The 25,393-nt window shown below is 37.2% G+C and overlaps 2 protein-coding genes across 5 annotated transcripts; one reads left to right on the top strand and one right to left on the bottom strand.

Annotated features, from left to right (window-relative positions):
• Window positions 1-1,196: 1,196 nt before the first annotated feature.
• On the bottom strand, window positions 1,197-25,393 carry LOC149823332 (protein TRIGALACTOSYLDIACYLGLYCEROL 2, chloroplastic-like). 3 transcript variants are annotated; one of them, XR_016434750.1, is made up of 7 exons: window positions 24,772-25,393; window positions 14,223-14,552; window positions 2,653-2,768; window positions 2,405-2,495; window positions 2,175-2,297; window positions 1,782-1,857; window positions 1,197-1,698 (listed from the first exon to the last, which is right to left on the bottom strand). XR_016434750.1 is itself a non-coding variant. In XM_090018781.1 (6 exons), exons 1-5 carry the CDS (start codon window positions 25,261-25,263, stop codon window positions 2,205-2,207), a joined length of 1,122 nt encoding a protein of 373 aa, XP_089874907.1. In that variant the 5' UTR covers window positions 25,264-25,393; the 3' UTR covers window positions 1,197-1,857; window positions 2,175-2,204. The 3 variants fall into 3 exon arrangements, 2 of the variants coding, with proteins under 2 accessions (XP_089874907.1, XP_089874908.1); XM_090018781.1 differs by having other exon boundaries at window positions 1,197-1,857; XM_090018782.1 differs by lacking the exons at window positions 1,197-1,698; window positions 1,782-1,857; window positions 2,405-2,495 and having other exon boundaries at window positions 2,181-2,297.
• LOC149823333 (uncharacterized) lies at window positions 10,285-12,644 on the top strand. 2 transcript variants are annotated; one of them, XM_090020027.1, is made up of 4 exons: window positions 10,285-11,124; window positions 11,237-12,043; window positions 12,120-12,483; window positions 12,519-12,644. In XM_090020027.1, the coding sequence occupies exons 1-2, from the start codon at window positions 10,290-10,292 to the stop codon at window positions 11,623-11,625; spliced, it is 1,224 nt and encodes a 407-aa protein (XP_089876153.1). In that variant the 5' UTR covers window positions 10,285-10,289; the 3' UTR covers window positions 11,626-12,043; window positions 12,120-12,483; window positions 12,519-12,644. The 2 variants fall into 2 exon arrangements, with proteins under 2 accessions (XP_089876153.1, XP_089876152.1); XM_090020026.1 differs by having other exon boundaries at window positions 11,237-12,483.

Raw genomic sequence — 25,393 nt, forward strand, 5'->3', positions numbered from 1 at the left:
TTCTCATGTAAAGTGTACAAACATTTCAGGCATTTTTGGTCACAGGTGGTGATGAGCCTTCAGAGTTGAGAAAGCAGCTGAGATTGTTGGTCGCAAGGTCAATCTTGTCACTCATTTTCACAATCCCAGCTGGCAATCACAATCACAGTACTTTTCTCATGTGTTTTGATTATGATTTACAATCACGGGATCTTGAGAAATTCTAAGAATCACAGGACATTGCAAACATGATGTAAAGCTCCTTTCCATGCATCCAGAGACAGAAGCTAATGCCCACTCCATGTCTGGGTGTTCATTTCTTTCCGGTTACTTTCATGTTTCAGAATATGATTAACCATGTTAACTAATCAATTACTATAAATTGGGTTGCATTTTGCAGTTTTTTCTTCTCCAGTACCTCAACGAGACATGAGCATGAAAAAAGTTTCAAGAATCGGTTTTATAAGAGCTAAAAAGAAGACATTTAGCTAGTAGCGTCAAATTAAAGATTTTTTTTATGTTTGTGAAGATTTTAAAAAGAATCAATGCCCACAATGCACCAAAATTTTCTCATAAAATAACTCTTAAGTTTTACATCAATTCAATCAGTTTCTTGGTAAACCCACGGTGTATATATATATATATATATATATATATATATATATATATATATATATATATATATATATATATATATATATGAATCACTAGACTATGAGAACTAGAAATATGGGCATTTGCAATCACCTTTTTGGCAAATCCAAGTACGTGGATGTGCTTGGCATGATGATTTTGTTAGGAATCAACCATTGGATAGTGTATTTTCAATGAAAAAATATGATTTTTGAATGCTTGAATATTTATGAAGACGAGCCATTGATTTTAAAGCCATAAAAAATCTCATTTATACATCAAAATGGGATGATTCAAGAGGGTGTTCTTATAAAACCAAGCATGTAGATCACATCCATACGGTTAGATTCAAGAGAAAAGAATAAAAATTCATAAAAAATGTGGTTCACACATTAGTTTTCATATTTTTCAGTTCTCATATTCTCTCTCTCTCTCTCTCTCTCTCTATATATATATATATATATTATACTTGAGTAAAATTCCACTAACTCTGACTTTTTATTATATGGTAAGTACTATTAATAGTAACAGACATCAGCACTTATTCAACATCTACGAAACAAAGAAAATGCCATTCTTCCTGAGATAACAAAACCATATGTTTTCTTTTAGGATTTTTTAATATGTAGCTTCATTCACAAGAACTAACAATTCGAATATCTGATATCTTCTCCTGCATCATCCCAAAACTTTTAATAACAATACGCAAACTTGACACCTGAAACTCAATATGATCTACTGAAGAGCCTTGGTGGAACTCTAAATTTAGCTCTATCAATCACGCTTATTGATGCTCAAGCAGTAGGCAGAAAAGTTGGATACACAAGTGATCACAAGAAAAAATGATCTAAACTGATATCCAGCTTCTAATCTTTGTCTTAATCAAACCATCAGCTATTTGGATTGTGTGCAGTCTATACAGAAACAAGCCTAATGAATCAACTGAGCAATTCTTCCGGGTTTGGGGTGGATATATAACAGAACATTTTCATTTCATCAATTAAACCAAACACCAAGCAAGCCCATGCAACCAGGATGCAGCTCAACAGAATTTGGCAGTGCAGAGTCTGCAGACATAATTTAATTCTGGTGAAATATGAAATTCCTCAGCAACCCAAATTCCTGTTAATGTGGCAGCACAAATATCGTGAAAAGGGAAATGCACTTGCCTTTTTCCTTTCCCTTTTCCTTGCACAGTGCAAACTGCTTCTCGCTACTGCATCAGTAAAAAGTTCAGCACCTCATCTGCTCAACCAGGGGGAAAAAGATAACCTGTGAGCAGCAGTAGCGCAGTACAGCAGATATCTCATAAAGTAAATTAACATCAAAGTTGCATGCATCGCAATCTAAGGTAAAAAAGAGAGAGTCAAGGCTTGGAACCGCCTTGAGATGAGTGTGGCAACTTGGATAATGTCAAAGTTGCCTAAGTGGTCGGTTCTCAAGAGCTACCAAGTGACGGGAATCTGGACTTGGGATAGAAATAAGCATTCTTAAACCCAATTAGATACTCCAGTCAGACAATTTTTTGTTGAAAACAATAACCATCATGGATATGGCCTTACCTGCTGGAGAGTTAAAAAAAGCTCTTTTCATTACAGAAGGCGACTAAGAGATCTAATGAGCAATTTCAAGTTATGCCTTGTGGCCTCATCACCAGTGAAGCCAGAAATATCAGTCGTTATACTCTGCAGAACAAATGGTCACTATTAATTAAGAAATTAAGAAGTAATCCGACAACAATGCATTGACCCAACTATAAAAATAAGGCACACAAAAGAGCTGAAAAGATGACCTCAATATTCTTGAGAGTGAAAATGAGAGTAGCAATGGACTTGCGAAGGAGCTCACTGTTCTCAGGAGTTAGGATGGAAGAATGCACCACCCTGCAGGACCAGCATGTCAGCTGTTTCATGAATTGACTATATCCATTTGAACACTGTTATACCTTTTTCTACTTTTGTTCCCTATTGGAAATCATTTTGATAATAAATAGATACCAAGGTATAAACTATGCAAGACTTATAATTGAAATGATTTCACCTGAGATCTTCACTAGCTTCAGTCAGGGACTTGGTCAAATTCTCTACGTTCTTGAGTAAGTCACCATCTCGAACCTTGGTCAACAAAGGTTGAATATCTTCAGCCATGGCCTCAATCTGTGACATCACTAGATGAAAAAAGATAAGTATCAGCACATGCAAAGTAATTCAGAATAAAGTGAAACAAAATCTAATCCAAAAAGTAGCCATATGAGCTACCTTACCAGGACAGCCAAAACCATGTTTTTATTTATGATGAGTGGAATGTCCGAAGCAAAATTTTCAATGAGAAAACATGAAAGAACACGCTTCCAACTTCAGAAAAAGCAAATAATCCATAGAAAAGAAATGCAGAAGATATTAAAGAATGGACAGAAAAACCAAATTATAAGGAGAACCCAAGTTTATGCACCTCACTCTAGTAAAAACCAAATAATAGACATCTGAAAACATACTATGCTATATAATAAAAAATGGCAACTATATCTTTTTGCTTTATCTGAGAGGAAAGCTGAAATATTCTGAAGTAGATGATAAACATTCATGATGAATCAATGATTCTAGAAGCATGCACTACTAGAGAATCACACTACTGCTTCAAATATGCTCATGCAAAGATAAGCTATGAAAGTGTGCCAAGCACAAATGAATTTAGTCCTTTCCTACATATGAAATAAAAACCATTCTGTTTCACCCCAAATGGTGGGAAGGAGGCCCACTTTTGGGTGAAAGTAGGCCTCTTTCCCGTTTGGGGTGAAACGTGTAATGAAATAAAGCGGAAAGCAAACCATAATGTGCACAAGCACAAGTACAAATCCTACAAGGGACAATACAAATGCCAAAGGCAATACATAAGCACACAAGTGCATACAATGACTACAAAGAGCCTAAATGTGCATAAGCACAAGTCCACAAAGGAACAAAACACAAGCCAATCAATGGCAAATACATAAGATCACAAGAGGCACCAATGGGCATACACAAAAGAACACAAAAACATAAAAAAAACAATCTTTTATTGAAATAGAATGCTTAGGAAAAGCAATAAAGAACAAGAGGGGGTTTTAACCCCTTTATAAAGGCATTACAAGAAGCCATATAGTCGTTGGGATGCTCCCAACGGCTATAAATATAGCCGTTGTGGAGATCCCCACGACTATATTGGACTTTGTCCAATATACCCTCATACAAGATAGAAAAGACAAAAAATATAAAAAGTGTACAAAGACAAAACTGCCCCTAATGGGCGGTACCTATTACATAGGTTTAAAAAGACTACAATGCCCCTACATGGGCAAAAACCTATTATAATAAAAGAGTTAAAAATTATATAATATATACATATGCACTCATATATATATATAACAAAACGAACACCCAAGCGGGAAACACCCTGTTTTGCCCGCACATTAAATGTGATGACCCCATTTTCACATGAAACGGGGTTGCACCACCTGACCTGGGGAACAACTTTCACCCAAAGAGAAGGCTTCCAGGCAAAAGTCAGTTCCTCTCCCTTGGCATGTAACAAACACCCCCTTGGGCGCAGATCAGGGCATGCTGAACATGAGCGTTTTTGCTCATGCTGACATCGTGGCCGTCTGTTTGCATTTTGGATGAATGCCACGTGGTTTTGTTGACTTTTGAGCTTTTTAAAATGCAAATCGGATGGCCACGATGTCAGCATGAGCAAAAACGCTCATGTTCAGCATGACCTGATCCGCTTCCCTTGATGACAACAAGCTATGGGAGTTTTTTAAACAAGAACTACCACAAACCATGCAGTATTTCTTAATAAATCATTCTAGGGTTTGGCATTTCTTTTTGCTGATATTATGAAGTTATGTTTTCAGTAACATGTTATTCAAGTATGCCCTGAAAAATGAATATGTTATAGTTGATGGCAATTTTGCCAATAGTCATCGTTCTGTGCTCATTTGTAACACTATTAAAGTGGCAAAGGAACTTACAACATAGCAAATGTATTCATTATAATGCTCAAGGGAGGTCAATTTGGTCAAGTTATCTCAACCACCCAATGATCCTCTTATTTTGGACACCACTGGTTTCAACTCAAACAAGTTGACATTTGACAAGCCAGTTAAAGCTAAATTAGATTGATGGACACAAGGGTTGAAACTTGAAAGGTGATATCAGTTACAGTGAACATCAAAGAATTATTATGACTGGCATAAACACTGGATTATATCCAAACAGAACACGTGTGTGTGATACAAGATCAGCTTCACCATTTTATTTAGGAGAGTAATTCTGTCATCCAAAAGTAATTGGAGACTTTGTTGACATTTCTTCATGATGTCAACATGGTTAATTCGACATGTATAAGGTTCCAATTTCCAAGCCAACAGAAAACAGATCAGGCTATGATAGTTTAGATAAAATAAGAATACCAAGGATGCATACAGAGATCTCCTACAACACAGAAGTCGGGCACAATGACACATACAATTCAATTTCAATCTTTTCCAACTTAACCTAGTACATATGGTATTTGTGTGCTACTATACCTACTTGCATGTACAACTTAATTTAAAATAATAACTTTAGCTTTCCCTAGAGAAGTGCATTTAGCATACATTGAAATGAAAGTTCCAATGAATCAAAAGATAAGAACATATTCCTGCTGCAAGGGATCTTTCCTTGTAAACATGAATTTAGCTTATCCCAGAACTGATGGGTGCATTTGGAAACAGCACTAGGTTTGTTTATGTTGACAATGTTGCACAGAGCACACCTAAAAACTAAGGTCATGTTTGCAACTGTCATGCCCCTGAGAAAGTACATCATTGTTTCTCTTGGATGAAGGATGGGGAAAATTGTCACAGAGATAGTTTCTTACCAGTCAAAGTTGTGTCTTTTTGGGTAATTTTGCCATGAGAAAATGAATCACGAGTTTGCAAACTTGCAAAAAAGCTTCCTCGCCTACGAGGAATGGAATACTTTCTCATGTGAGAAAGTGTTTCATGGTTGTGTCCTAGGTAGAAATGAAAGCATTCATTGAGTAGTCATAGAATCGGATGCCTACAATATACAGACAATAGGAGCATGATCTGCACCGCAATAAGAGAATTACACTTTCCAAGTTTGGCCAAAGTCTAAGCACGATAGCAAGGGAACATCAACACTTTCACCATTAATCAACTCCTGCTAATTATTGATAGCATGTTTAATATAAGGAAAGGTTCAATGGGCCCAGAAAATATTGGCCAAGTGTCAATAGGAAGTAATATGGACATGCTCTGATAAATGTTAAGCCTTGTTAAGTTTCGAGCACCATATGATGTAGGATTATACATAGTCAACTCACTGCCATCTCCACTAGGGACATTCCGTGACATTGGCATATGCATGTTCCCCATGGTGTCCAATATCCACTCAAAGACAGTTGTCGCTTAGCACCCCATGTGCTCATTTGTACCCTTATCTCTCAGCCAAATGGTGGTGGTGGTGGCTGATGATAGATCTGGCCTAACAAAGAGGTAGCTCACATTTGCAGCATCTAGAATTTAAGAGAACTAATTTTGATCGTTTCAGGACCCACATCCGGATTGGCCAAGTTCAAATCTGACCAAAGCCAGACATAAGTCACTGAGAGGGCCACAAAGGCATATTTATGCATATCTGAATCCAGTCTGTATTGACCAAGTTTTCACATATAAAAATAGGGCTCCTATTTTTCGTGAAACCTAGGAGATATATGAGCCTATCCAGATCCAAAATGGAAGGTCCACCTATATCCACCATACACAGAATTTGAATGTGTGGGCCCACAACAGCAATGTTTGAGTGATACAAGGGAAGAACAGTAGAAGGTCAAACTGAGTAACTTCTAGTACAAAGGATTTGCTCAACTGGATCAATCTCATAATCCACTTGAACAGTAGCTAGAATTTAGTCAATAGGAAAGAATCCTGGAGCAACCCTTATAAAAGATGTTGAATAGTGGTGACAGAACCCAGGTTCACCGGAGTAGATGCACTGAATAGTGCATATAATGAGGACTGGGTCGAAAATGGAGTATATAAGAATGCTTAAAAATTATATAAGAAAAAAACAGCAAAACAAGAAGTTCAAATCTACCTGAATCGCTCAAAGGAAAAAAGGGGATGTTACTGACTCAGATCAACCACACCCACCATCATATTAACCACAACGACCACAGTCCCCCTGGAAGAACATTGAGCCAGAATCAGAGGGACCAGGTCTGTGATGTGAGGTCCTCAGGCAATTACACACACAACAACAACAATAACAATATAAGCCAGGAACATTTGAAATGATGGCCAGCAAAGTTAAGTCTGAAAAAGCATGAGTTCACAAGAAAATTCAGGCAGCATTTGCCAAAGATAAAATACTAGCATCCTACAAAAAGATGTCACTCTGGCACTCAAAAAAATCAAAACATCATGAGGATTGAAAATCTAGAAGATTGCCAACAAACACCAAAATAAAACACATAACTTGAATGATTCAGTAAGTTGGAGGTTGCACATTGCTCCCCTGAGCAAGGAATTTCAAAGCTGAGAAAATATAAGAAGCATAAGGTGTAGCTGAGGTTGTCAGAAAAAACCAGAGTTACCGGAAACGCCTATAGAATAGGGGAAGCGCGCTTCCCCGGGACGCGTTTCGGAAGCGCGAAACGCAGCGCTTCCGAAACGCGAGGGGAAGCGCAGGTTCAATTGAGGAAGCGCGTCCCTCTTTAAAGGGGTACGCGTACCTCTTTAAAGGGGTACGCGTACCCTTTTAAAGGGGTACGCGTACCCCTTTAAAGAGGTACGCGTCCCCCTTTAAAGGGGTACGCGTACCCCTTTAAAGAGGTACGCGTCCCCCTTTAAAGGGGTACGCGTACCCCTTTAAAGAGGTACGCGTACCCCTTTAAAGGGGGACGCTATTATGGAAAGGTCGAGTTTGCCCTTAATTTTTTTTTTTTACACATGAATTTATATTTTTTACCGAGGTTAAAATGGGTATTTTATAAAACCCGTGAAAAAATAAAATCAAAAGGGGCTTAGGGTTTTGTTTTTTCACGCGTTTCGACTCCTCTCTCTCTCTCTCTCTCTCTCTCTCTCTCTCTCTCTCTCTCTCGAGTTTTCGGCGAGCTCCGAGTTCCGGCGACCTCAAAAAATTCCGGTGGCCTCCACCGACTTCCGAAGATGAAGATGTTCACCTTCAGGTACGCTATCCCCCTCTCTCACGCTCTGTCACTCTCTCTATCTCTCTGTCGTGCGAGCTCCCCTCCACCAGTGGGATCCAATAGGGTAGTTTTGGGGAAAGTGATCAAATTCAAGGGTTTCTTTTTTCTTTCTCGGTGTAGATCTATCGCAGGGTTTTTTTTTTCGGGGTGTATATCTGTCCGTGACTCTCTCATGGCTGCTGGTGGCTGAGGCAAGGGCACCCCCATGTCTCGCACTTCTTCTTCATGGTGCTGGTGCTGGTGCCGGGTGGAGACAGAGGAACACCCTCTATCTTCCGCCCCCTCTTTTCCTCACAGTGGGCGATAGGGACAGAGGGTGGCCCTATGTCCTCCCCCCTTTCTCCCTTTTTTCAGACAATGTTGACAACCACTGTGGTTTTTGACTCGTCTATTTCTCATAACTATCAAGGTTTTTTTTTTACTGTAGATCAAGGGTTTGTTTGTAGTTTTTTTAGTTTCTGATTCATTATCGCAGCCATTTTTTTTATTCATTCTGCATGAAGCAGTGGGTTGTTTTTTATTGTCTCCATGATACTAGTCTATTGATAGCGTAAGCAATGTAATATTAACTTCTTATCTAAACAGATGGTATGCATTCGTCACAAAACTTTTCTGATATAGCTGGATTGTTAATTTGCATTGGCCATTATGTGCTGTAGCTTCTTATTTAACTCTTCAGTTGTTTATGATATGATGGTGATAATGTATGTGGAAGTTCATTTTATACTTCATCAGTTGGCAAAGAAAATCAGTGCACCGGATGGGGTGGAAGTATCATTAGAGATAACATGATATTGTTGATGGTTTTAATGATCTTAACTATTCTACACTGATGAATAATTTTTTTACTAATTGGTGTATAACGGGTATAATATGCAATATTATTGTTTTATTGGAGAGCATTTGAGTGTGTTGTTCCCACATTTTAAAAGCTATTTCTTCAGTCCGATGTACAGTGAGAGGCTGAGAGCTGCTGGAGGATGTGAGCTGGTGCCTGGTACAAATAGTAAATGAACATTATCATGAAGAAGATAACTGTAATGATTTAGAACCTCAGTTCTAAGTCTATTGTCTCAGAGATCAATGTTTGCCATGGCTGGTAGCACTTTAATGTTCTCCATTTGTGCAAAATTAAGTTGATGGGTACTTGGAGAATTTCCCAATGAGTCGGGTATTGAACTTTAGTGGAGTCCTGAAAGAAAACTGGATTTATATGTTCTTGATCTGATTTAGCAGTTCAATCAAACTATTCTCGCTCTCTATATTCTCAGTTATTTATGTTGCTTGTTTCTTATTAGAACTTGAAGTGCCTGTTTGAGTATTTAGTTCAGTGATAGTCAGATTGCACGTAATTTCCCCCCCTTTTTTAGCTTAGTCTTTTGTTTACATCCCCATGCTTTGTGTTCTTCACTCTCCATTATTTACTGTTAATAATAGCTTTTTTTAAGTGTTTTAGGTTGATTCTGATACTTTTATGATGCAGATATATTTGCATGTTCTTTGCTTCATTAATGACCATCTCAAGCTATGATCACGATAATTCTGATGACGATGACGATTCTTTGTACAATTTGGAGCATGAATCATCTAGTGGTGTTGGGAAGGGCAAGAAGAGGTCTTCTGCTTGTCCATATCAGTTTGAGGACCGAAACGAAAATTGTTTTGATGAGGAAGATGAAGAAGAATATGACTTGGATGACTACTATTCTGAAGATGACCAAGATGATGAACCACCTAGCATGCATAAAACAACAGTGTTATGGCGCCATGTATTGAAACAAAAGAAGAGTGGGCAAGGAAAGCAAGGTGGAACCCAAGTTTTTATGTGCAGGCACTGCAAAAATATTTATCATGGGTCATATACTCGAGTTTTTGCACATCTCATGGGATCTCCAAAGGGACAAAGTGTTGGGATTGCCTTTTGCCTTGAAGTTGCAAAAAATGCAGAATTGGCAAAAAAAATTAAGAGGCAAGTTCGTCGAGTGGAGGTTTCATCAAGTGCATTTGAGTTGAGGAGATCAAGAATTGATACTCCAAAGAAGCCTATTAGTATTACTACATCATCTAGTGGAAGCCGAAAAACAATTGATATTCGTGATACCTTTAAAAAGGTAGAAAGAGATGATGTAGATCACAAAATTATCAGATTTTTGTGTGCAAATGGCATACCTTTCAATGTGCTTCGATCACCATATTGGGAAGAGATGATATCTGCAGTTAGTAAAGTGCCCGGATATAAACCCCCATCATATGAAAAAGCGCGAACAACGTTGCTTGACAGTGAGAAAGAGTGTGTTCACAGGGAGTTAAATGAATTTCGAGAAAAGTTTGAGGAGTTTGGAGTTTCCATTGTCTCAGACGGTTGGACAAATATCAAGAACAAACAATTGATAAATATACTTGCCTCAAACTGTTTTGGCTCGATGTTCTTATATGCAAGCGATTTTTCTAATGTGCAACAGTCAGCTGCAAACATTGCCGAGTTTTTGAAAACGGGATTTAAACTTGTGGGGCCTTCTAATGTAGTGCAAGTGATTACAGACAATGCAGCAAATTGCAAGTTAGCAGGTGAAGAATTAAAACAAACGTACAAGTATATTTTTTGGTCACCTTGTGTTGTGCACACACTTAATTTGATCTTCAAGGATTTGGCACATGAGTTTCATTGGTTGGGAGAAACATATTTGCAGAGTAAAGAAATTGTGAAGTATATCACAAATCATTCAAAAGCACTAGCAATCTTTAGAAGCAATGAAAAATTAGAATTAATAAAGATTGCAAAAACAAGGTTTGCTTCACATTATACTACTTTGAAACGCTTGCTTGATGTGAGGGAGAGCTTAAGGCTCACAGTAATTTCAGATAGATGGAGTGATTGGAAGCAATCATGCACGGATGAAATTATGAAAAAAAGGGCTGTTACAACAGAAACAACTGTTCTTGATGAAGAATTTTGGGATTCTGTACGTTTAGCATTATTGATTACAAAACCCATCTATAAGATGATTAAATTTTGTGATCAGGAAGGCCCTATAATTGGTGAAGTGTATGAAGGCATGGACAACATGTTGGGGGAAATCAAAGACAATCTAAAAGGACAACCAGATTTATATGAAAAGATTCATAAGATTGTCTCAAATAGATGGGACAGAATGAATGTGCCTCTCCATAGTCTAGCCCACATGCTTACTCCAAAATATTACGAGTCGGAGTATCTCAAAATCCCAGCAGCAGGAGGGGTCAAACGAGTTTCTCCTGGTAAAAAATTAATTCTATCTATTTAATAAAGTTTAAAGTTAAATGATTTAATTATTTTATTATTTCATTTGCATTTCTCTTGTTATAGTTACTAAACATTTTTTTTTTGCAGAAAAGGATAATGATATCTTAGACGGTGCAATGCTTGCGCTTGAAGTCATATCTTCTGGAAATGAAAAGTTATCTACACTTTATAGGTCACAACTTGTGGCTTTTGCATCAAGAAGTGGAAGATTTAGCCGAAATGCAGCACGAATAGATGCACTGAATCCTACAATGTCAGTGCTTAATTGGTGGCGTTTTTATGGTGGTGATACACCGGAGTTGAGAGCATTAGCCATTAAGGTTTTATCTCAACCTATTAGCACATCTTCTGCAAAAAGAGTGTGGAGCACCTATAGTTACATTCACAATGTTAAAAGAAATAGGCTCAATGAAGATCGTGCTGATACCTTAGTGTATATTCATTCCAATCTTCGATTGATTGACAGGTATAATTAAACTGTGTTGTACTTTTGTTTTGGTATTTTTTTTCTATTTTTTTATCATTGATTGTTTATTAACATTCATATTTTATATTCTTGTTATAAAAGGTGCAACAATCGCTATAAAGAAGGGCCTAGTCGAAAATGGGATATCAATCCAGAACTTCCTATTGTAGAAGAAAATACGTTGAGATTAGAGGATATGCGATGGAGAGATTTGGATGATAGTGCACAACAATCAAGCACTATTTCCAAATCCAAACATAAAGATGCACAACCAAGAGCTCCATTACCTCCAATAATTATACGTACAAATGAAGTTCAAGAGGATACAAATCAATCCATCAGAGCTAGTAGAACTGCAGATATACAAGAGCGACCATCAGTTCCTCATGGTCGGATTGATCGTTTCTTTAGCCGGAGACCTAGGCAAGGTATGTTGATATTGTGTTTTTTATATTTTAAATTATGGTTTTTGAACATTTTAACTTTTTAACGTATTCATTATAGGAAATGAAGGAAGGAGCAGAAGACATGGTCGTGGAGGACAAGATGCACGTGATGATGCAGAAAGTTCGCGATCTATTGCTGACTTGAAGGGGAAGAGAAAGATGACAGATTAATGAAGTCTTGAATTATTATTTTTTTTTTATGATGTAGTTGGAGTTGTCCAACTTAAAAACTTTTATGTTACTTTTTTGTCATGGTCTTATAATATTTTTTTGGTATACTTTTATTTTGAATCTTGCATGATGAAGTGAAGTAGTGGATTATGTTAATTTTAAGGTTAGACTTAGAGTTTAGAACATTGTAGCTTATAATTTACAATTTAGAAATTTATAGCTTCTTAGGTCGCTTCCGGTTCGCTTCCTATGTCGCTTCCGGTTCGCTTCCTATGTCGCTTCCGAGACGCTTCCTATGTCGCTTCCGAGACGCTTCCCGGTTCGCTCCTAAGTGGTCCCCCGCTTCCCGCTTCCTAAATTTTTGAAAGTGCCTCGCTTCCCGCTTCCGCTTCCCGTATCGCTTCCCGCTCCCGCTTCCTCGACTGGCAACTCTGGAAAAAACTAACCAACTTACTAAAAAGCAGCCACTAAATCTTTAAATGAAATAAGAATGATTTATCCAGATAATTAAGAAATTTCAAGAAAAAACACTTAATTTGAAGTAATATCATCAACAAGCTATGCCAATAGGAGAAACTCAGGATAAGCACATTTTCATCTTCACATTGTTCACAAGTTTCCCATTGGACACACATTCCGTGCACAAAATACCTCATACAAGTTGATTATATGATGAAACAAGTCCTTATTGACATTTCCACGTAAATAAGCAGAATCCTACGTTTCATTTTTAAGCATGTCAAGCCTATTATCACACAGTTTGATGCCCACCGCAGTTGAGGTCCTCCTTCCTGGGAGAGAGGGTCAATAGTCCAGAAGCTCCATACACCTTGAGGTCGAATCACCAAAGGGGGGTGCCCTTGACTTTACCAGGAGTACCATTGTGGGGAAAATTTCACTCCAAGGGTTTACCACCAAACATGGGGACCATGTCACTCAAGATTAGGGGTGAGCATCGGGCCTGGACCGTTCAGAGCTCAGCCCGCCAGGCTTTAAGTGCGGCCCGGCCCGTTTACTAACGGGTCGGGTTTTGGCCCTGCTCTTAACGGGCTCGGGTTTGAAGAGCAGCCCATGACTCGCCCGGCCCATTGGCCCAATGGGCCAATGTGAAGTGGGCTGTGTCCGGCCCAGCCGGACCCAAATCCATTTGTAAATAGTAATAATTAACAAGTTCCCAACTTCTCATGCACCCAATTAATTATCTTTTTAGTTTCCATAAAATTAACGTAACTAATTAGGTAAATAGTAATAGTTACCAAAGTTACTATGCAATAGTTACTTTTTTAAATTTTAATATTATTAAAAAATAACAAATAACTCAGGCCCATCGGGCCAGCCCAGGCCCGGCCCACGTATATAACAGGTTGGATTTCTGCCCGGTACCTAATGGGCCCGGGCCTAAAACCTTGGCCCAAACCCAAACTATGGTGGGCTGGGTCGGCTTGGTCCATCGGGCCGCCCATCCCATTGTCCACCCCTACTCAAGATTGAGTGGGTTCCTCATCATTTAAACAAAAAAAAAAACACAATTTGAAATATCCCTAAAAGTGATACACACTTGGTGAGAAAAATTAAAGTTTATCCATGACTGTTTTTTTATATAGGAAAGTAGGGGGATAACACCCCTACTCAAGATTGAGTGGGTTCCTCATCATTTAAACAAAAAAAAAACACAATTTGAAATATCCCTAAAAGTGATACACACTTGGTGAGAAAAATTAAAGTTTATCCATGATTGTTTTTTTTATATAGGAAAGTAGGGGGATAACACCCTTGGGATTAAAAAATAAGACCACTCGGTTATTATATAACCATATGTGATCTAACCATCCAGATATCTCATTCAATCCCAACTTTCATCATGATTGGTTAACAGTAAAATTTTAACAGCTAAAATTTGTTAAGAAGCACATCATCACAAGCAAGATGAATTGAGAAAGATTAAATGCACATAAAGTAGCAAGTTCCAAAACACAAATGAGATGAATACCTTTGCGAGGAGTGGTTTTGCTTCCTCTATCGCAATTACGACTTTTTCAGCCAAATTGTATGTCTTGGACACACCAATTTCTTCCATCTCTTGCCCAAGACGGGTAAATATTCCAACCAATGCATCCAAGCTCACCCCTTGATATCCCTTCAACTTCTGGCGGTCACATAAAATAAGCCCTTCTGTATCACAATCTGGATCAAGAGGACCAACCATTGGAGCTGGTACAGGGTCTCGTGGTGTAATATCAATCATGGTCTCCATAAGAAGACCAGATTGGTTTACCTCAACCAATGAATTTCGAGGTATAACAGTTTTATCATCATCAACCTGCACTAAGAAAATCACAGTGTACCAGATCAAACTCATGTCACAATAAACCTTCCTGAATCAACATGATTCTCTTGCAATTGGTGAGGTTAATGTAGTTATACAACAAATGGCAGATTATTTTCCAATCAATGCTTCTTAAACCAAAATACCTAATGCAGCAAAAATATGAAGATGCAACCATAACATCCAATCAAATGATTCAATGTTTCAATATGCTAATTAAGGGAATTCTGACTTTTTACCATAACACAAGTTCTCAAGTTTCATGGGCAAATAATAGTTTGATGGATTTTTCTTTTCCAGGCATCTTTGGTTTGAAATAGGCAAATTCCCTGTTTATTACTAATAGAATATGCATCCACTTAATTATCCCCATCTTGGAATGTGCAAAATATTCTAGGACTTGAAGAACTATTACATATTTTGCAATTGAAGAAGAAAAGAAAGACAAAATGTGCACAAATTAGATTTTCGTGGAATGAAAGAGACTCCAGCATGATGGGATTCTCTATTTTTGCTCTGCAATTCCAATTATTATTGAAGTATAATCTCCACTATTATCAGCCTGTAAGCAGTAGCCAGCATCAACCTCAGTTATCAAGACTACATTTCTAGGATATGATACAGAAACCAAGAAAGTCTACTTGTTTTTTTCTTCCTTTGGATCCTTTTATTACATATGCTTATGTGAGAAGTTAATAACGTCTTTTATAGAGGAGCTCACCATTGAAAAGCTAAGTTTTCCTTTCTTCAAACTAGGAACAACGCATCGGTAATCTTGCATGTTCGAATAAATCAGACAGTACATCCAGGTGCTCGTAGACTGAGGTTCGTCACCTGAAGACCAAAAAGAAGCCAATAACTTACATGCCTATAAGTATGATATGTCCATTTCTTTATATTTAGAATTAATTCCGAGCATAAATCGGGTACAACTTTTTGCAACCACAGCTCAAATTCCAAGCACATGTCAACAAGATGGGAAGAAAAGGGGAAAAATCACCAGCAGCCTTAAGAAATAGCACAAGAAGTACATTTATGTAATGAAATAAAAACAAAAGCAAACAAGTGCCGCTAATGGGCTAGCAAGAACACAATCAACCCACAAAGAACACCAATTGATCAATCCACACCACCCACACAAGGGTCAAGAGAATAAAAATAAATGCTTTTGTATTACACAAATGCGTAAGAAAGCATTGAAAATATACAAGGGCTTTAGACCTTATTTATAACAAGTGAGAGAGATAGGGAGCAGCTCCAACAGCTAGTTGGAGCTGTCCCAATCGATTATACTAAAAAGACAAAATAAAAAAAATAAAAATTATACAGTCATCCCCTAATGGGTTGACTTCTATTACAAGGTAAAATAACCAAAATACTCTTGAACACACACACACACACACACACACACACACATATATATATATATATATATATATATATATATATTAATTAGAAGCACATCTTAACACCCTCCCTCAAACTCACGGTGTAACAACCGAGAGTTTGCCAAGTAAGAAGTAAAATCTAGGTGGAGTGATTTAGTGATATAAGGCAACATGATGGTCTTCTTCAAAAATTCCTCACGAACGTTGCGGCAATCCATTTCAATGTGTTTGGTCATTTCATGGAATGTATGATTACTTGCAATGTATATTGCGTTCTTGTTGTCAAAACATAATCTCGAGAGATCTGCAATGTGAATTTCCAAATCTTCTAGCAATTGTCAACCATACTAACTCAGATGTAGTTATCATCATGGCACAGTATTCTACTTTAGTGAAAGAGAGACACCTTTTGTTGCTTCTTGCATCTCCATGAAATTAGAGAATCACCTACAAAAACACAACTAGTGGTTGAGCATTTCTCATTCACATCCCTTTCCCAATCAGAATCAGAATATGCAATAACTTCTAACGGGAAAGAAGATGAAAAACAAAGCTCCAATCATTTGTCTATATGGAGTTAGATCCTTCAAAAGTTCTCCATCATCTTTCTTCATCTTTTCATTGATGACCTTTGGAGTATCAAACTCGTTTTTCATCTGAGAGTCATGATCGTTTGATGATCTCTATTGCATACTAAGTATAGAATAACAAATAACCACGAGGAGAGTAAGTCACTTCTATTCTAAGAAAATACCATAAAAAACCAAGATCTATCATATCAAAGTTAGCTTTGAGCACATCTTTGATATGACTAACTCCCTGCTTATCACCTCTTGTGATAATCATATCATCAACGTAAAGAAGTAATATCACCATTTCTGCATTAGAAGACTTAACAAACAATACAGTGTCAGTATAACAATATTTTAAATCAAGTTGTGTCATCAAACTACTGAATTGATCATACCAATCCTTGGGGTTTGTTTTAGGCCATACAACGGTTTTTGTAATCGAAGAATTTTTTCATGTGCTAAACTTAAACCTGGTGAAGGATCCATGTAAACTTCCTCATTGAGATTACCATTCAAAAAGACATTTTTTACCTCCATTTGAAAAATTAACCATTTTTTAATTAATGTTATAGAAATAAGGGTTCTAACAATAGTCATTCGAGCGACTAGAGCAAATGTCTTATCATAGTCTATTCTATATTCTTGATTATATTCTTTGGCTACTAACCTAACTTTATATCTTTCTAATGTTTCATCACTTTGAGTTTTTATCTTATAGAACCATCTACATCCTATAACTTTCTTTCCTTTGGGTAATGTTTGAATTTTTCAAGTTTTTGCCTTTTTTAAAGCTTTTAATTCATCATTCATTAACTTAATCCATTCTTGATGATTTTTAGCATCGTGGTAAGATGATGGTCCTACATATGAGTGTATGGCTATTAGACAAGTTCTATATTTAGGTTCAAAAGAATTATAGGATACAAATCTACTAGGAGCCTTTGAAATTCTCATGGATCTTCTAACACTAGAGGAATCTATATCTTGATTTTGGCACAAGGTGGATGGTCTTAAGTACGTCGAGTATAGGTTTGAATTTCATTATGATTGATCTATATTATCAAAACCCTCATTCGCATTCCCATGTGCATCATGAGTGTCCTCATTGTCACTCTCATGCATATCATGAATCTCATTACATCTTTCATGATCATTGACAAGGTCTAAAAGAAATGAATAGTCACAATGCTTTCAGATTTTCTCTTTACCAAATCCATTTTCGTTTTCAAGAAAAGTAACATTTATTGAAACATATAGTTTGTTCCTTTTAATTTTATAACATCTATACCCTAGGAAAACACAAAGAATAACTTTTGAGAAAAGTTTGTCGTTTTTGTCGGTAAGGACAAAGAATTTACAACCAAATACTCTCAACCTCTTATAATCGAGAGATGTTTTAAATAATTTTTCAACAGGAAAAATATTTCCAGTAGTTTTTTAAGGCATCCTATTTATCAAATAAATTGTCATAAGTGCGGCTTCGGCCCAAAACATTTTTGGAACATTTCTTGATATAAAAGTGTTCTAGTAGTTTTAACAATATGTTTATGCTTCCTTTCGGCTAATCCATTTTGTTGGGAAGTACAAGGACATGATATTTTATGAATAATCAAAATATAAGTCAAGTTAACTTTTGAACTCCTTTAATACAAATTCTTCTCTGGAATCGGTTCTAAAGATTTTAATATTGGTTTTAAATTGAATCTTTGTATAACAATGAAATTTTTGGAAGCAATCAAATACTTCGGATTTGTGTTTAAGAAAATATATCCAAGAGTATCTACTATAATCATCTACAAACACAACCAGTGTTATGAAAAACGTTGAGGCGTAGCGAGGCGCTCCACCAAAATTTGAGGCGAGGCGTAAGCCTCAAGGCGTAAAGCGTAAGCCTCAAAAAAAAATTTAACTTAAAAAAACTATAAAAAATATCTAAAGTTATAAATAAATAAAAAACTCTTTATTGATGAAGCAACAACCAACACGAAATAATAAATCTCAAATAAATACTAAAAAAATATGAGATTAACATGTAATAATTACTGAAAAAATATGAGATTAGAACGTAAAAGTAACATTAATGCAACAATCTATGTAAGTATCTAAAAAATAAAACATGGCCATTCATTAAATAAAAAATTAACATTAACAACGAAATGCATCTTAGCATTAACAATACCATGTCATAATTAGAAAATGTAAACATTAGAAACCAAAATTCTCTTCAATTAAAATGATCTCTTGCCGCATTTGCAGGAAAAAAAAACAGATCTAAAAAACATCTATTGAGAACATTGCATCTATGCAAAAATCAATATTAAAATCTGATAAGTGAAAATCAATATTAAAAGTATATCATGTCATTAATATTGTGATCTATGAAGAAAATTCCGGTCATTTGACAACACCTTAGAATGATTTTCATTCAAACAATAAATAACATCCAAACTTGATATCAATGTCCAAACAAATATTCTAAATCTTAAAGACCATTTAGATTATACTATATAAGGAGGAAAGAGGGTAAAGACATAGCACAATATAATTTAATGCAACAAGAGAGCATCCAATGAACAAATTTTTGTTTTTTTCAACAAGGGAACATCCAATGAAAATAAAATGCTAATACAAATACAGCAAGGGAACAAAAAGTAGAACAATACAGCAATTTACTATTTGCACATGCTAATAAAAACCATTCATTACAAATGAAATGCAAACGACACTCATTTCAACAATATAAAAACAAATCACAATCAGGAAACAAAAAAAGAAACCAGCTAAGGTTTTTCAAAAGACACTATATGGGATGTTGTTCATAGCATGGATGAATGGCATCAGGTTGACCTCTACCATCGAAAGTAGAGGTCACGCGTGGCTGCAAAATCCATCAAATGTTGCAATGAATGGTCTGCAAGAACTCACGCGTGGGTTGGACATGCTAAAAGCATCCACACTCATCTAAAGGAGATGGGACGCTGCACTAGACATGCTTGTGATAGCACGCTAACAGCACAACAGTTGCAGAGTTGTTGATTTTCACAGACACTCGTTGAAAGGGGGCAAGAGCATCAACGATTGAGAGGGGGGGGGGGGGGGGGGGGGAAGAGAACACCTGACCGCCGAGAGAGGGAGAGCGAGCCGGCTCAGTGGTGGCGACGTGGGTAGGTGAGGAGAGGGAAGCACGAACAGGAGAGGAGAGGGAAGCACGAGCTGGAGATCGAGCAGGCGAAGGAGGAGCGTGAAAATACCTTTTTAAAATTGCGTGAAAACCCCTAATTTCTGGTCAAATGGGGGCTTTGACCCTCATTTGACCAAAAAATTAGAAGCGTATACGCCTTGGCTTGAGGTATGCCTCGCCCTGAGGCGTGCGCCTCAAGGCGTATGAGGCGCATGCCTCGAGCCTTTTGTGCTTTATATATGCGCCTCAAGGCAAAAAAGCCCCTCGCCTTGAGGCGAGGCACGCTTTTTGCGCCTTGAGGCGTGTTTTTAATAACATTGAACACAACATAATAAAATACTCCTTTATATATAACTAGAGTCGGTCCTCATACATTTGAATATACAAACTCAAATAGATTTTTAGTTATAAAATGACTAGGCCCAAAGGGTAAAGATTTCATTTTACCAAAGATATAATCTTCATAAACAAAATCCCTTTATTTATAACTTGTAAGAAATGGAAACAAATGTAATTTTGACACACTAGGATGTCCTAGTCTTTTGTACCAATTTTCTATATCTTTTTTTTCACAAAATTAAAAAATGTTTTGGTAATTCAAATTTGTCCATAACATAGAAATATCCTCTTCTATGGCCTCGCCCAATCGGCTTACTAGACTGGAGATTCAGAATCAAACAATCATTAAATGAAAACAAAATTTTGCATCCATGATCCGCAATTTGAGAAACATATAAGAGGTTTAAATTCAATTTTGGTACTACTCTAATATTTGGTACAAAGAAAGTTTATTGTTTTTTAAAAGACCCAAAATTTTTAATTTTTAAGAAAGTTTCATTGGCGATTGAAACATAAGAATCATTTGAGTTAGTATGACATTCGGATAATATGGACTCATTTGGGGTCATATAAAAAGAAGCACCTGAATCAAGAATAAAAGAAGTCTTACCGAGGTCAATGCTTGTGGATACGGCCGCACCCGAGAAGGAAGAAGCTTGATTTTTGAACAATGGTTGTAGTGCCTCCATGAGTTATGCCAAGGATAATGAGTCGATGCAATTGGAGTCATCTACACCATTTCTTTCAAAGATGGTCCCACCAAAACCACCTTCTTAACATCTTTTTTTATCCTATTTTCTTATTTTAAGGCAAAAAGGCTTGATGTGACCCGACTCATAGCAATGGTAACATATTCGTTTGTCACTCTTCTTGTATTCATAATTGCCTCTTTTATCATTTTGACTTCTTCCATATTCATTGAAATTTCTTTCATTCTCATTATTTCTTTCAAAGTGAGGAGGCTTATAACTCATGTGATTTTCGGGCTTTGACATAGCAAGCACGGATTCTTCATCTTTTGAAAATCATGGTTTTTTCAACCTATTTCCCTCCTAGTTAATTCTTCAAAAGTTTTAACTATGGTAGGTACACCTCCTCTAATGAATAATGGCCGATTTGGTTCCTTCAAATTTGGGTCTAAACCCATTAATAAATTGATAGAAATGCTCCATTCTAATTTATTTTTTACGGAGTTAATATATTGGGGACAATGCCATTTTAGCTCTAGAAGAGCCAATTCATGCCAAAGAAGAGAGAGGCCATTGTAATATTCCCTAATGCTCATCTCTCCTTGGGTCATAGTTCTCACCTTATTTTGCACATTGCATATGTGAGCAATATCCTTAAGACTATACATATCTTTAAGATATTTTCATGCATCACTAGTAAAATCAAATTTTACTAAGCTAGAGCATTTTTTGATGTCAACACTATTGATGAGCCATCTAACTATCTTGAAATGACTCATCCTCCATTTTTCTCATATTCGGTGACGGCCTTAGACATCTCTTCTCCTTTAAGAGCCATTTTTTTTCATTTTCCATCTTGATAAGTATAAGTTTGGGTTCTTTTTTGGTGCCATCAACCAAACCCCATAAACCATTTCCCCATATTTTATGTTTTACTATGGATGCCCACATCACATAGTTAATATTACCGAGTCTCACGGGAATGAAGACGATCACTTCCCTTTCATCCTCCATTTTTACAACAATGAGAAAGAGAGAGAGAGAGAGAGAGAGAGAGAGAGAGAGAAAAGAAGGTAGCAAGAATTTTGATGAAGAGAACTTTGATGGTGTGCTTCCCAATGCAACGATCCCACAAACTGATATTCCACAAATCTCACGATCCTCCTCTTGGCCTTTCCGAATAAAACCAAAGATCACCAAAACTCTAATACCATGTAATGAAATAAGAACAAAAGCAAACAAGTGTCTCTTATGGGCTTACAAGAACACAACCAACCCACAAAGAACACCAATCGATCAATCCACACCACCCACACAAGGGTCAAAAGAATAAAAATAAATGTTTTTGTATTGAACAAATGCTTAAGAAAACATTGAAAATATACAAGGGCTTAAGGCCCTATTTATAACAAGTGAGAGAGATAGGGAGCAGCCCAACTAGCCGTTGACCAAAAAGACAAAAAATAAAAAATAAAAATTATACAGTCAGCCCCTAATAGATTGACTTCTATTACAAGGTAAAATGACCAAAATACCCTTAATGGGTATTTCGGTTTACACACATATGAACATACATATTTATATATCTATAGATACATATAAATATATATCTATAGATACATATAAATATATATATCAGAATCACATCTTAACACATTATAGGGCAGATTTGTGAGAGCATATCTTTGTATGTTTTACACAGAAAATGGAGAAAAAGACATAAATGCAACTCTAACTCACATCCTGTCAAAGATAAAAATGAACACCACAAGCGAGAAAAGAATAATTTACATTGACAATTACTAATCAAAGATATGGTTGAATATAAAGATGAATCCTGAAAAAAAATATTCCAAATATAGAAGTTCACCTCTCCCCAACAAATGACGACATTCATATGCACATACTCATGTGTCTACATGCACCCAACATCATACACACAAAAATACATACATATATAAGGTCACATTGTATACCATCACTCATTGAATGGTGAAGATCCACTAAGAGATGGTAGAGAAGACCAAACAAATTGGAGTAGCAATTGATAACAAGCATATTGCAACTAAAAAGTCCACAAGTAACTATTACCGATTGGACAATCCAACCATCCTCTCTACCATGCCAAGTAGATGCAGGTATTGGTCCATGGTATAATACAGATATGGCTGGTATGATATGTTAAAAAAAATGTGTGTGGGTACTCTGCAGAGTGTGCGTGTGCGAGTAGAGAACTTTTCTATAGCATTGACATGGTTACATCAGGCATTCTGAAGTACTCGCCTTAAGTAGCCACTCTACTTGTTGAACTTCAATGAGAGACAAAATGCATACCCCCTTAATTACCATGAGCTCTCTCCTGCATTTGATAACACTACATACAGAACTCTCTCCCTATCATACAACTCCACCAAGGAGTTGCTAGGCAGTCACATCCTTCAGCATCTTGAACAATCTAGCAGGTTTATCACACAGAATGGCCCCTAACCAAAGCATCCTTTTAAGACTAGGCACTACTACCATCTAATTTCAAATCTGAAATAACGTTTGAACATGCCAAAAGATGGATCCACTGTTTCTAAAGCTCAAGACCTTCATAAGAATTGGGTTTCACATCAATAAGTGGCATAAATAATAAGGAATAGGGAATCTTACACATGAGTCCATTAAAAATGCTTTTCCCATATTAATCCTCACCCTATGGATTAAGCTTAAAAGATTTATCCTTATGCACTTTCCAGAAACACCTTTCTCTGTTAGTTTATCATTCAACATTTGTCCCTGTGGTTTCATTCTGAAAGGTCAACAGAAGTAATTAACCTATGGTAGAATGACAATTATTTCCTAGTATGGATGACTGACAAAGTACCCAAAAAAGGAAAAAATAAGTAAAGATGACTCTGAAAAATAACAAAAATAGGGCCAAAAATTTGAAGGGTAGGGAACTCTTAAGATCCATCTTTCAATATCTCTTCTTGGTTTTCTGCAACAATTAGGTAAAGCAAGCACCAGCTATACCTTCATCAGTCAAACACTAATTTAGGGTTAAACAAATTATAATTTCAAAAGTCCAGAACAAAGGAAAAATATCCACAAACTCTATCTATCCCATCAAACATCAATGTCAAAAAGGGATGAGGAAAACAATCATCTTACATATCCACTCTCAGCTACCATATGTGTTGCGATTTTGGGTACCTACACAGCAATTTCAACTTTGAAACATGTACACAGTGTTTCTAATTCGCATTGTAAACACCATTCCTACAGAACTCATTAACGAAAAGTATTCATAGTCCATTAACACATTGGGAACCCATGAAAAGTCCAATGCAAAAATCCATCAGGACCAGAAACTTCACCTGGAGCACAAAAGACAATGTGCACATACAAAGTCCTATGGGACAACTTTCCCAACCCAATTTCTGCCATCCGAAACATAATTAAGTGGAACAACTTGAACTTCAATCCCAATGAAGAATGCACTTCAGACCATAACAAGGCCCCAAAACATCCAACAACAGTCCCTCACTTCTTAGCCCCCTCCACAAATGCCTGCCTCTAACCAGATTCATTTGAATTGAACTCATGACATAGACATCTACACATTTTTTCATTCTCAACGTATCATTTTGTTCCCACCAATTCCCCTTGTGGTAAATCGACAACCAAGTAAAAAACCAAGCTAAGCCCAAGCAAGTATGAGTCATTTCCACAATCATTTATATAATTATATTTTGTGTGAATAGAAATTAACTAGCTCCTAATGCGCAACTTAACAAGAAAAGTGAGATCATCTAGTGTATAGTCACTGCGTTTATGCTTCAGGCGGGCTCTAGCACTCGCACCCAACTTCAAAAAGCTACATAAAACACAATCAGAATCCAATCTTTCAACCATTCAAAGATAGCAGACATAAACCAAATTCAAGACTAGAAATTCAATTAACAGATTGTCAATTCTGCGAACCATCAAATCAAAAGAGAAACCAAAAAAAAAAATCCAATTCAATCAACACGAACAAGAGAAACAGCAATCCTTTACCTCGGCGATGGCCTCGATGCTCCTCAGGGAAGGATTAACCTTAACGACGGTACCCACATTGACCCCCCTGATCCTCACGGGCGTCCCAGTGCATATCCCGCACGCCTGCGAGAACTCAAACACGGCCTCGTACTTCCTCAGCCTGGACCTCAACCGGAACCCCTTCAACCAGACGAGGCAGAGGGCGAGGAGCACCGTCCCGGAGACGACGAACAGCCCGACGCCTCCCTCCCAAACGCTCCTCTTCCCGAACCCGAAATCGCTCAGCGGGCGGAGCGTCTGCCTCCAGATGGCCCTGGGGACGTCGAAAACCACCGCGAAGGGGTTCCTCCCGCCGGGGCTCTGCTCCGCGTCCGAAGAACTCGCTCTGATCGGAAGAACCCTATCCTTCCTAGGGTTTCTCCGAAGGGGAGAGGGGAGGAAGCTTTTGGAATCTACGCGAGGGAGGAGAGTCCTGCAACCGTGGATCTGTAACAGGGAAACTCCGGCCATCTCTCTGGAAGCAGAAAAAAAAACTTAGAATCCACGGGAGGGAGGAGAGGGAAGGGATACCATTGCAGGAATTTCTAGGGTTTACACGAAAGAGGGAGCGACGAAGAAGGGGAACCAGCGAGCATGCTGA

This window comes from Nuphar pumila, chromosome 10 (genome assembly GCF_984573655.1).
Source record: "Nuphar pumila chromosome 10, dmNupPumi1.hap1.1, whole genome shotgun sequence".
Classification (NCBI taxonomy): Eukaryota; Viridiplantae; Streptophyta; class Magnoliopsida; order Nymphaeales; family Nymphaeaceae; genus Nuphar; species Nuphar pumila.